A 13,851-nucleotide genomic window follows, 5' to 3' on the forward strand; every position below is an offset into this window, starting at 1 on the left:
GTTGCTCCTTAACAATATAAATTGCCTGAAAGTGAGGGATACTTGTTCACTTTTATAAAGAGTGTTACATAAAAGAAGCATATGTGAAAAAATCAGAAGATATAAATACTGAGAAGTTAATTCGTTTATATCTTTGCACGTTATCCATTGTGACAAATTCTAAGTGTGATGATGCTTTAGCCACAGTACCTCACAAGTGAGTGTACGGCCTTGTGCCCTGCAGCGAAGCATATTTTCCTTACGGAAAAATTCCCAGCTGAATCATTCTCTTCTTTCAACTTACAGGTGCCAGAAGGATCCTTCACATCACCAGAAGGATCCTGAGGCATGTCCTTATGAATAACCAGCTTTTCAGTCCTGTGTAGAGTCTGTGGGCCCCCTTTCAGCTCCAGATCCTTCAATAGCTGAAAATTCTGTGTCAATAAGTGGTTTCAGAAATTGCTCAACCTTGGTTAGTCTTTGCTTCAGTTTCTGCTGCATTGACTCATACTCAGCCAGGATCCGGGCAAACTTGGTTTGCAGGAGGTCTACTGACCCCTCCATTCGAGTGACCTTCTCTTCGAGATCTTTAGGATCACTTCCAGCATTTGCAATGTTTATGTCCAGTAGCCCATCTTTCATCAAGATTTGCTTCCCTTTCTCTTCTAGCATACACTTGGCATCTGGGTACTCGGTTAGAGCTTCCATGAGGTCATCTTTTGAGAGACAGAACAGATCTGAGTAGCCAATACTTTTAATGTTGGCCGTTCTTCGATTGCCAGCTTTGCTGCCTTTAATGTTAAGGATGCTGATCTCACCAAAGTAGCTGCCATCGCTCAATACTACAAACTGAGTGATTCCATCATCTGCCACCACGGCGAGTTTGCCTTCCTTGATGATGTACATCTCTCGTCCAATATCCCCTTTCTTGCAAATGTAATCTCCAGGACTGTAGACTTGGGGCTGTAACTTCAAGACCAACTCCACCAACAGACCAGCTTCACAGTCGGCAAAAATGCGCACCTTTTTTAACGTGTCTAAGTGAACGTTGATGGCAATCTCCGCTCTTAGTTTATCAGGTAGATACTTCAAGACTTCTTTCTCATCCACTGTTTTCTTGTTGGTCCACAGATAGTCAAACCATTTAATAACTCTCTTTTCCATATCTTTGCTTACATTTCGAAAATGCATGTATTGCTTGATCGCATCAATCCTTGCTTGAAATTCCGCTCTGGCTGCATTCATGTTGGAAATCATAGAACCTATGTTACCAACAATGGTGGCAAAAATTAACACTCCAATTAGGAAATCAGCCACCACAAAGATATACTCAGAATCCCTCACAGGAGGTGGTGTTTCACCAATGGTGGTCAAAGTCAGTGTAGACCAGTAAAGGCTGTATACATATTTTCTAGCCAAACGGCCAAATTCAGGATCGTTAACATCAGGATAGACCCATGTATCATTTCCAAATCCAACAGCTTTGGAAATAGAGAAGTACACGCACGCATTCCAATGGATGATAATGACAATATACATAACAAGGTTAGAAATCCTGAAGATGTTTGGGTAGTTTGTCCTTGTTTCTGTTCTCTGGAAGAACTCAAACATTCGAGAGATCCTTAACAGTCTGTTTAGTCTAATTTCTGGATAGTTCCAGCCCAGATTAAAATACAGCAGATCCGTTGGTATCACTGATACAACATCAAGTTTAAACTGAAAGTTTGATTTATATTTCTCTATGAGTTTAAGCTCTTCCTTCACCAGTAGTCCTTGTTCTAGGTAACCTAAAATAGAAAAAAAAAAAAAGTAATGTTTTTTCCTTTTTATGCCACTGTAAATTTTTCTAAAGTGACTCTCAACAAACGTCACTGAGTTCCAAACAAGAGTTCATTCCAATAAATATGCTTTTAGCAATGTAATAAGATATGAGTACTGATCAACATATGGCTGTGGAAAATGTTCTTTTGCAGAAATAAAAAGTAAAACTTCGTAAGCACAGAAGTGAGAGCTTATATGCAATGTATATATACAAGGTATATATACAGACCTCTCTAGATTCAGCATCTTGTCCAGGTAAAGCTATGCCTTTTATGAACAGTGTTCCTGGAAAGTTTTCTTTTTCTAGCACTGTGCTTAATTCCTTATGCCACTCTTTTGTCAGAATCCCAGCCCCACCCTTGAAGCTTGGGTACCTCCTTGCTGCTTGACTATTGTGCATATTCTTGCCTTGCCCCTTCAATGTGAAGCATATGTCCTTTGAGGCTTCACTTTCAGGCTTTCACTTCTCTTTCTTGCCCCTCCCAGGCTTCCTTAGACATCTGGGATTTTCCTTTCTACTAAGCTGCTACCATGCACCTTGTGCGTTAAACCCAGAATTTCAGTACTGTGATATATTTCACTAGGGAAAAATTTGTTTCTCTTCCTATCCTGGTTACCAGAGCTGTGCATAGAACTGAACTGAAGCACTGCTCCAGTGCACTGATATTAGAGAATGTCTTTATTTTACATAATGATTCTTAAAAGCAATACTCTGCGTACACAGGTTACCTTTGCATGTGGTAGTATAGAAAATGAGCTTATACCTACTTAACAAGAATACTTAAAGTCGGAAGCTATCAGATCCTGCCCAGATTATTGGTCAATAATGCCTCACCATGGACCACAAAGTTGAATTAAGGATGTACATCCTGTTTTTTATAAAATTTCTAGTACAGCTCTGCTGAGTACAATGACATTTTCCCCCATGCCTCTTCAAGGTATCTCTGTTAGGTAGCAATTACCCTTTCCCCATAGAACTGGCAGAATATTTCTGTTCTCTCTATTCCTCTCTCCTGGTATAAACCCAGTGAACAGAAAAATGGAGGAAAGCCATCAATCCACATCCAGAAGATTGCCTAGTAACATCCTTCTGAATCAGCTGGAGTGGCCTAAGCCTGTGGGAGGGTATATGGTACTCTTGCTTTCAAGAGTGCTTTTTCCTCTAAAAAAAATTTTTGTGAGTCTTTTTTTTGTTTTTGAAGAATACTTGAATTAAGAATTTTCAAGTTGGGCTTCCCTGGTGGCACAGTGGTTGAGAGTCCACCTGCCGATGCAGGGGACACGGGTTCGTGCCGCGGTCCGGGAAGATCCCACATGCTGCGGAGCAGCTAGGCCCGTGAGCCATGGCCTCTGAGCCTGTGCGTCTGGAGCCTGTGCTCCGCAACGGGAGAGGCCACAACAGTGAGAGGCCCGCGTACCACACACAAAAAAAGAAATTTCAAGTTATACATAGAGATAAAAGCATGAAATTGCAAAATATCCAAAACTGAACATATTTACCTGTCCTTGTTCGTACAAACATATCGAGAAGATAGACTATATCTGATAAGTAATCAAGAATGATCCAATATTCTAGGTAATCAGACTGAAGTTCATCAAAACATGCTCTGTAAAAGAAAACCTTGTATCAATAAAATGAAATGGGACCAATTTAAGTAAAAGTCCTCTTTGTATAATTTTTATCACGATGAGAAGTATAACACACTAAGGCGAGGAGGGGTCCTTGGAGTCCATTTAATCAACCATGGCTTTCCCAAATCTATTCCCACATCTGAGGGTTGGATTTAGTTTTCTCACACTTCTGAATTTCAACATTCTTTCCATTATGCTAGTCAGCTTTGTGAAAACATCAAATGAGAATAAATGACTTCAAGCTAACGTCAAAGTATTTTTGGATGATACACATTGATAGCCAGGTTCATGTTGACTATTTGTACCCAAAATGCCTTGGGAAATCATGCTTTGTCCTGGATGGCTGAGATGTTTACTGTCTAAAAGACAAGGAACCATAGATATCCCTTGGGAAACACATCTTGCTCTATAAAACCTAGATCCTTGATCTTTTTCCCGTCCTGGCAAAATTGTTTTCTTGCAGGCCAAAGAAAATAAAGTTTCTCCCAAAGTTCTAATTAAATGATTGAGCAATCAAAAGTTTAAAAGTATCCCCACCCCACCCCATCCCAGTACTGGATTTCCAAGGATATTGGGAACCAAAGCAGCTACTCTTGCTCTTAGGAAAACACATTGAGAATGATGTAACCTCTCTTCACAACCTGTGGTGGAGAAAGGAGGTACGTCCTAAAGAGCTCTAGGCCAAACTGTTAAGTCAGTTAACTTGGAAACTAGAAGTGGTTTGAGATCCACAAAAATATATAGACACCTTGCAATAATCATGGTCCAGTTGTACATGACAGGTAAGGTGATGCAAAACAGCCAGTTGTAATATGTGCTTCCTGAGGGATCAATAACCATGACTTCCTTCTTCTTCTCCCTAGCAGCAATTGGAAATAAAGGGGAAGGTTACCAAGAAACAAGAATCTTTTTATTTCAAATATCAAATATGGTGATGCCCGTCACCCACAACTGATGAATTAGAAATAAGCTGAAGAAGCTCACTCCACAGTGGGAAGACTAGCTTGGCATAAGTGCATTAGTCATAAGAAACTGGTTAGGGAGGGGTAGATAGATAGTTAAATTACTAGTCTTACATTAAACCATACTTTAGACTTTTATTGAAGCCCTTGTTTTACTGTGATGCTGCAGACACTTCTATCACTCCGGCTACTGAGAGAGAACAATGGCATAGATCATGCCGAACTCTGGATATCCCACAGACCCCTTGGGTAGGCAATGGTTGGTGAGACAATGATGATTTTCCCACTCCCCCTACCAGGTAACAAAACAACTGGGGACCACACTGTGAGGGGGAACTCATGGCTTCTTTCTCATCTGTATGGAGAGAGGAATATAACACAATCTAATAAAAAGTGCTTGTTCTTAAGTGTGTATGAGGAATTGAGAGGCAATAGAGGGCAAAAGAAAGAAGGAAGGAACTATATGATCAAATGGACATTTTTTAAAACTTTCTGGTATCAAATTTATATTTTTAAGGATTTTTTCTTTTATACAACGTCAACACATTTCTAACAGGCACAAATAAGTAAAGAGTTTTCTTTGAGTAAGTTTAGAAGACAATATTTTCTTTAATAAAAAGCAAAAAGATAGCTCTGAAAATATCACTCAGCCTTAATCTTGTGAAACTCTAACTCTCAAATGTTTTAAAAAGTTTCTTTCAAATAGCTAATGTTTTGACAGCATTCATACTGCCCTCAAAATTAGGCATGGCTTTTGCAATGAGACTACTTTACTTTGGATTATTTGCCATACAGTATTTATGACTCAAAAATGTTAATGAAATTATTAAATTTTTATTTCGGCCAAAAATATTGATGGTAAGATCCTAGAAACGCAATTTTCTTTGGATCCTAAATCTGTCCCAGTGGTAAGTTTATCTTCACCAGTGCTTAAGGAAGGAAATTAACCATGACGCCGAAAATTCTTGATGAGAAAAGTAAGGCTACCATTGCTAATGTTAAGGAAATTTGAAAAAAATTAAATTCACATTTGATGACAATTTATTTAGTCTTTACACCGGGCCTCTTTACTATAAACTTGTGGGAAATAATCCCTGCATCCTAAACCCATCACAAATTTATTCCTAATTTCAATGCCAGTAAAAATACTTACTCTTCTTTCTTGTCTTTGCCTTTCTCCTCTTTCTTTTTCTTGTCTTTGTCCTTTTCTTTCTTCTTTTCCTTTTCTGGGTCCTTTTTATTTTTATTTTTATCATCTGGCTTGCTGAAGAAGTGAGAGATGTAGTTGGTAAAATACAAAAATGTTATGGATAGAAAAATGTGGGGTTATTCATGCCAAAGTCTTACTTACCTCTTCTTTTCTTTTTTCTTTTTCTTTTTTTCTTTTGGTTCTCTATAGAAAAAAACCAATATATCACATAATCAAATTACATTCTCACCTCCATTCTTGTTTACCTTCCTCTCCACTGGGCAAGAATTCTGGGCTTTGTGTTCAAAGACCTGCCCCTGTGCTCAGAGACCAGAAATATGATCTCCTAATGGTGGGTTCAACAAGAAATAGACATGCACCCCAACAATAAACAAATAAAATTCCTGGGAATTAGTGCATGTGGAAAATTGGAGAAAATGGAGGTGGATAAAGGCATAAACCCAGGGAGGGAAATTTAAGAAACAAGAGCCCCCAAAAGTGTACTTTCAAAGTCTCAATGTATATCCAAAAAATGGGTACTTAAAATTTAAGCTTCTTGATGTCACTTGTATTTATACTTGAATAAGAGTTTTGAGAATTTCAAGAAAATGCCATCAGTTTTCTTTAGAGGGGTAATCCTGACTGAAGCAATGTTTTATGAGCAGACAAAAAGCTCTGTGGTAACAGAGTTACTTCTTGAGTTACAATTTCTTCTTGAGTGGAGAATATGGGATTAGCAGGCTCTTTCTGCAGTTGGCTTTCTCTATCAGCAGAAGAATGGATTCTGGAGTCAGACAGAGCTAAGGTCATAGTAGGCTGTCATTGTTGGCTCAGATATCTTGGGAAAATGTATTATTCAGACATGAGTGATCAGGCATCTCGTTACCACTGGGATAGTCAGAGAGGCTGTTAAAGGGAAGTAGCTCTAAACCTAGGCCTCAGAGTATGGGTAAGAGTTGGAGAGGTTAAGAAGAAGAGAAAGGATGTTAAAGGGAGGGAGATTTTCAGGTGCAAATATACAAATGAACTTAGTCTGGGTAGGAATGGCCCAGCATAAGTGGAAAGCTGCTACTAAGGAGAAATAGGAGATAAAATTGACAAGGAGATGGGGCTTGGCACCTAAGGTTGTCATGTACAAATAGAAACAGAACATAAAGTTAGATACGGTGGAGTTTTTTGCTATGGGAGTTACATTCCTATGATACAAGATTTAACACCCTAACATAGGCCCTGGGAGATGGTGCTGGCACACTTCTTGGATGGCTCTTAGAAGCTCAGAAAAGGTGACAGCTCAAACTAAGTGAAATATAATTTATAAAATGCCATGGCACATGGTGGAGGAAGGTATCAGAAAGATTCAGAGAAGTGGTAGGCTAAAATGGACATACTAAGTAAGAAAAATAGCCCACCAACTGATTATGTTCCCTAAGAGGGCTCAGAGGATATAAAAATGACAGGGAATGTGCTGGTGAGAGGGGCACCAGCATTACTGAGAAGCTCATTGGTGCTGTCCTCTGTAGACCAGGGCTGATAGTGAAAGATGCTGAACTGGGTACAGAACTAGACTTCCCTGAGAGCAATAGGGATGGCAGGATCTAGAAATCACAGAGACCAGTGGCAGTGCTTACCCATCAGAAGAGAAACAGGTCTGATAATTTTAATTATCAGTAAGGTGAGCATAGTAGCCAGGGTCTTAACCCACAGAGCGCTATGGAAGAGGTTAACAAAATACTGTATTCCTAGATAGATGGGCATCTTGTTGACTTGTTAGGGTACTGTTTTACATTTATAATAAAAAACAAATTGGGAATGGACGCTCAGGAGGTTAAGGGCAACGTACCCCAATAAAAAGTCACAACCACTTGAATAGTTTCTAAACCTGAGCTAGCTCTCAGAAATGAAACCACCAGTCAGAGGAGAAGCCCAGTCTCCATGAAGAAGGACTCTGCAACACCATGACAAGTATATTCAGTAATGATTTTCCCAGTCTTTCCTCCAAAGAAAACCAATGATCATTTACTTAAGTAACTGTACACTGGGGGTAAAAAAGAATACCTACATACATTAAAGGCCATTTTCGCACAGGACCCAAGTTGATATTGAGACCCAGGGACTAAAGCATCATCATGCCCCACCCCCATTAAAGTGAGGGACATATGGTGGTTTGGTAGTAATTTGTGGGGCCTCCACTGGGTCTAAGGATGCCCCCTTGTGGTCATTTGTCCAGTTCCTCCATGTAAACATGGAATGCATTTATTTGGTCATTGGCAGAATGACAATCATCTCCTCATCTCCACTAGTTCCTTGGCTTGTGGAATAAGAGCTAACACAGTGGGGAGGACCAAGTGGAAGCCCTGAAGCTGCCTCCTACCTGCTGGCAAAAAGCAATATTGCAACCTGGACAGGAAAGGAAATGCAATCCTTAAAGACCCAATGCATGCAGGGGTGGTGCTTCTTCATCACACCCCGTTTAATTCAATGTCTGGCCCCTATAAAACCAAATGGAGGGCTTCCCTGGTGGCGCAGTGGTTGAGAGTCCGCCTACCGATGCAGGGGACACGGGTTCGTGCCCCGGTCCGGGAAGATCCCACAAGCCACGGAGCGGCTGGGCCCGTGAGCCATGGCCGCTGAGCCTGCGCGTCCGGAGCCTGTGCTCCACAACGGGAGAGGCCACAACAGTGAGAGGCCCGCGTACCGCAAAAAAAAAAAAAGAAAAACCAAATGGATCCTGGTGGATGGCAGCAGACTACTGCAAAATCAACCAAATAGTAGTTCCAATTGTAGTCACTGTGGCAGATGTGAAAAACAATACACTCACCCAATCAGTACCATATTCCTAAGGTTCCGGGTCAATCATGGTGAATGTGTTACTTTGAACCACTATCAGGGAAGAGGGTCAGAAACAGTTCATATTCACATGGGATGGAAAACAGTATGTATTTACACTATTTTCCAGGGCTATGTTAACTCTCCCTCCCACTGTCATGACATAATCTAGAGGGACCTGGACCATCTGGACATTCCTCAGAGTATCACATTGGTCCACTATATCTGTATCAATGACATCATGTTAATTGGGTCCTGAAAGAGGATTATCTAACCATGGGACAGAAGATGACTGCTGACCATGAGCTGGATCCTGCCAGAACTAACAAGTCATAAGGTTGTATGGCAACCTATCACATGATAAAATGATGTACTTGGGACTGAGCAGGTGGCTCGGCACCCTCGCCCCATGTCGTCTACCGCTGCTGCATCAAGGCTATTCCTCCCCCCCCCCGACCCATGGCCATACATTGGGCTTATAGGAACAACTGATGGAGCATGATCTGTGGGTGGGTCAGCTTAGCATCTGGATGCAAGCCAAAATGAGCTGTTGCCTACAATACAGCCTTACCTAGAGGTGGCCTTAAAAGATAGTGAAGTTAATCTTACCAATAGCACAGCTTTAAGCAGTGCACAATCATCTACTTTGTGGGGAAAAGGCAGTGACCCAAATTAAGAATATACAAGGTGGACTTCCCTGGCAGCACAGTGGTGAAGAATCCACCTGCCCATTCAGGGGACACACGTTCGAGCCCTGGTCTGGGAAGATCCCACACACCGCGGAGCAACTAAGCCCATGAGCCACAGCTACTGAGCCTGCGCTCTAGAGCCTGCAAGCCGCAGCTACTGAAGCCCGCGTGCCTAGAGCCCGTGCTCTGCCACAAGAGAAGCCACCGCAATGAGAAGACCGTGCACTGCAACAAAGAGTAGCCCCCGCTCTCTGCAACTAGAGAAAGCCCGCAAGCAGCAACGAAGACCCAACGGCAGCCAAAAATAAATAAATAAATTTATTATTTTTTTTAAAAAAAAAGAATATACAAGGATTCATGGGCAGTCACAATGCATTGGGTGGTTGGTCAGAGACCTGATGAAAAAATATTGCAAGATCGGGAAAAATAATTCTGGAGAATAGGCAGGCTGAATGGACCTTATGGGCATGAGCACAAGGTTTTAAAACCTTTGTATCCCATATTAATGCCCATCAGACAGCAGGTGCCATGGAAAAGAAAAGAACCACCAAGCAGACAGAATAAATCAGCCTGCTGACAAAGACAACCTCTGTCACTGGCATCCCCAGTGCTGGCACGATGTGGATGTGAATGGAGCAACCATGGTGGCAGAGATGGAGACTATACATGGGCCCAACACATGAGGTCCCGTTCACCCAGGCGATTTAACTGCTGCTATTGCTGAATGTCCAGTCTTCCAGGTACAAAGACTAATGCTATGACTCTAAAAGAGCACCACTACTTGAGGAAAGCAATCAGTCACTTGATGGCAAGTTAATTACACCATGGAAAGGGCATCAAATAATCTTGACTTGAATCAATATATATTATGGATACTAATTTGCTTTTTTGCCTCAGGGCTTTGACCAGTGCCACTATCCAGTTTGGGTTGCTGCCAGCTCATAGTTTCCCTCTCCCTTGGCTGGCCTTGGCTGAAGGAAGCCACCGTGCTCAAAATTATGCACCCCTTCCTAGAGGCAGTCCTCATACAATGACCGTGCATGGGTACAAAGCCCAGTCCTATTGCCTAACTATGGAAGAACTCTGAAGGGCCATCCCTTCTCCAGAGCTCCCCATAGCATCACATCGCACATCAACTCTATTCTCTGAAGTTCAACTTCTCCCTCTACCCAAACCTACTCCCCTAACTCCCTTCTAGGTATCACTTCTGAGAGCGCTCCCAATAAAGCTCTGTATACAAAGCTCCTTCTCAGAGACTGTCTCCTGGGAAACTTGACCTAAGACACACTGGCTCAGAATGGGAAGGATTAATGATGTTTTATTTATTTTGTCAGCCACTCTAACCCTAACCACATGGTGGGGCAATTTCATATATGCTATAGACATGGTTTTTCTACACGTATTCAAATACATACATACGTACATACACATTACTTGTAACATGAGTAGCTACATTTTTCAGGAGGAAATAACCAAACGACAAAATAATGGAAAAACTTTGCCATTGGATTAGCTAGAGTTTGCCTAATCAATATCTGCAGTATAACACATTCACATGTATTTCTACCTTTTTACTGTCTTTCTTTAAAAACAAAGGTTTGGTTTACTATTGTCAATGTACTTACTGCTCTTTATTGCTGCTGTTGTTAACATTGAAAAGTGCAATGGCTCCCGGCAAGTACTGCTCCCTGGGAAATGAAAAAGCACAGTGAAATCATAATAGACACCATGTGTGTAATGTCCATAGTAAATAAAAAGTCTTAAAGTACAAATTCTTTTCAGGTTCTACCCATTACTAACTAATGCCTAGATAATTTTTGAAAATATAGAGTCTCCACGAAGCATGAGTTTCTGAATATCAGGACCATGAACCAAAGTAATTAATAAATGTTTATTAATCAATGCTCACAATGCATCACATTACCATCCTCCACACCCTGAGTAAGCCAGTTTGGATGCTACTAACTCCCAGAAAACGATTAAGACGTAGATTGTCCGGGAAGATAGGAAGGGAAGACAAGACAAATGAAAACAGTATGAAAGCTGAAGGTGGTCAGTGAGAAAAGAAACAGGAGGGGGAAAAAAAAGAGGGAAAAAAGCAAAGTAGAAGTAAATATGTTTGACAGGATGGGAACCCCTGGTCCACACCAATACCGCACTCCTTCCACACTCTCAGGGTCACACGTTTGAAGTTTCCACAAGTGCTTTTTTCCCTAAGGATTTTTTAGCTTTTCTCGTCTCGTTACTCACCCTAGTGCTCTGCTTCCCTGAAAGGAGGATTGAATGGGAGAGAGCATTTTAGAGAATGACAGCTAAACCCTCTCACATATAATTGCTTGGAAGAAGGATCAGAAAGAAGGAGGAAATCAGAGAGGACTCAGGCATGAGGTTTCCTAAGGGACAGACATGGGTCTCAGGGAAAATGATCAGCAAGAGCTTGCTCGGAGCCCCATGCACGAATTATCATCAGGCAGTGGCAGTTTCCCAAGAGAAGAAGAGGGTAAGGAACAGAAGTAGCAATTTACTCCCGAGATCCTGCAGAGTAGCTGGGTAGCAGGAGTGTTGGCCAAGCCCACTGAGTGGAAGAGTAGAACACCTTTCTTTCATCTAAATAATAGTTTAAAAACTGATGGGGAGGGATAGATGATACTGCTCACCTCTGTGATGGCTGTCCCCTTCCATGTCTACTACTTCTAAAGGAATCCGTTGCATGAGTGTTTTCACTCTCTGATTCTTCAAATATAGAGGCACTGTCATCATCATCAGAAAAGGAGCTATGGTTCAATAGGAGGCAGAGATTAATTAGATCAGTGCTTTAAACCATTGTGGGGGAACAACATGTCTCATTTCTCATCTCTTCTCTTTCTCTCTCAAACGAACACAGACAACAGTTTTTAATAAGAGTGAGATGAGAACTGTTCAGAATACACAGAATTAGATAGAGTATATGCACAATCCAGTAAAATACATGTAATTAAGAAACTACTTTCTAGGCCTTCCATATTTGTATTGTTTGATGCATTGATTAGTTAATATCAAATCGAAAGTATGATATCTATACTTCAGGTCATGTTATACAGTTTTCTGAACCTGTAATAACATTTCCTTCCACTAAAAGTAAATTCGACCACATTTATACAAATTCTATTCATTTATAGGGTGGCCACTTTAAATTATACTTTTAAAACACGTTAGCATTTCACACTTTGTATTTTTTTCACATTTCTCTATGGTAATGTTATCTCTTTAGATGTGAAATGTCCCATGAGGAAAGGTCTTGCCAGTGACTAAGGAAATATTTGGCAAAGGTGCATCTAAAGAATCATCATTTGTTAGATAAGTAAGGCTGTCCTAAAGAACAAATAAATTCACTGAATTAAATAAAGTACAAAGTTCAAGGTTTCAAATTAAAAGTTAAACTGAAATTAAGCTTAGTTAAATTGAAGAACTTTGGCTAGTATTAAAAATACATAGGGACTTCCCTGGTGGTGCAGTGGTTAAGAATCCGCCTGCCAATGAAGGGGACACGGGTTCGAGCCCTGGTCCAGGAAGATCCCACATGCCGCAGAGCAACTAAGCCCGTGCGCCACAACTACTGAGCCTGTGTGCCACAACTACTGAAGCCCATGCAACTAGAGCCTGTGCTCCACACAAAGAGAAGCCACCACAATGAAAAAGCCCGTGCACCACAACGAAGAGTAGCCCCTGCTCGCTGCAACTAGAGAAAGCCTGCATGCAGCAACGAAGACCCAACACAGCCAGAAAAAAAAAAAAAAAAAAACATAGAAAAAAGATGCACTTACCTGCATGCTCCATTTTCCATCCTTCTTATTTCCTTTTCAATATCTGGTACAATCACATTGGGAATGTTTACAAAAGAGCGCCGTGTATTGATGAGAATTTTCTTCATGGTTAGCTTAATAGCTGGGGAGAAAAAAAGTCTTGTTAGTAGGAAGACTTTTTACACATTTACATATGTAATCAAAAGTTTCAATCTATCATTCTTCTAAGGCTGAAATAACAATCTTATTTCCAGTTATATGTAGGAATTATATTTTAATAGAATATAGTCATGATCCAAGCACTTAATGATCACTAGTCAGGTTTTTGTGTATTGTTTTAAATTCAAGGGTTTTGTGTAGTTTTTAAAATTCAGAGGTGTAGAACTCTTTTTTTTTTTTTTTTAATTTGGATTTACTCCAGCTTTGAAATATTTAGGCAATGTAGGTGTGGAACAAACCTATAGGGACCTCACAGGCACATCCAACAATTAAGTAACAATGAAAAGCAGTATAATAAAATACCAAAATGGGTGTAATCAACTGTGAATTTCTACAAGCATTCAGAAAAAAAAAAAAGGGTCTCAAGTGGTATTCAGATTTCGGAGTGAATAAAGATACAACTGATCCACATTTCAACAAGTCCCCCTAAATTATTCTGATACACATAGTGCTAAGCTTCCCGGGCAACCACTTCAGGCATCAGGAAAACGCCAAGAACAAAGTGATCCTGAACTCCAAATCTGTCCTGGCAGCAGGTTCCAGCCCAGCTTCAGGCAACATGAATGGCACGTGGGCACACTCGCGCTTGCCTTCTTTCCTGAGGCTCTGCCGGCGTCCAATGACAACGTCCCTGCACTCATGACTGGCCCCAAGTACTTCACCTGGTCTTCAGTGTGCTGCAGTGACGTGGCCTGGAACTTGGAGAAGTTCCTGGTGGGCCCCAACAATGTGCCTGTGCACAGGTACAGCCA

At 41.0% G+C, this 13,851-nt stretch overlaps 1 protein-coding gene across 1 annotated transcript; it reads right to left on the reverse strand.

The window, feature by feature from the left end:
- Nucleotides 1-351: 351 nt before the first annotated feature.
- On the reverse strand, nucleotides 352-13,014 carry CNGA1 (cyclic nucleotide gated channel subunit alpha 1). Its single transcript, XM_030880728.2, is given in 8 exon segments — nucleotides 352-1,766; nucleotides 3,301-3,407; nucleotides 4,181-4,284; nucleotides 5,544-5,658; nucleotides 5,746-5,787; nucleotides 10,724-10,786; nucleotides 11,756-11,872; nucleotides 12,902-13,014. Coding segments are annotated over 8 exon segments (2,070 nt in total). The 5' UTR covers nucleotides 13,009-13,014.
- Nucleotides 13,015-13,851: the final 837 nt, after the last annotated feature.

Source organism: Globicephala melas, chromosome 5 (assembly GCF_963455315.2).
Source record: "Globicephala melas chromosome 5, mGloMel1.2, whole genome shotgun sequence".
NCBI lineage: Eukaryota > Metazoa > Chordata > Mammalia > Artiodactyla > Delphinidae > Globicephala > Globicephala melas.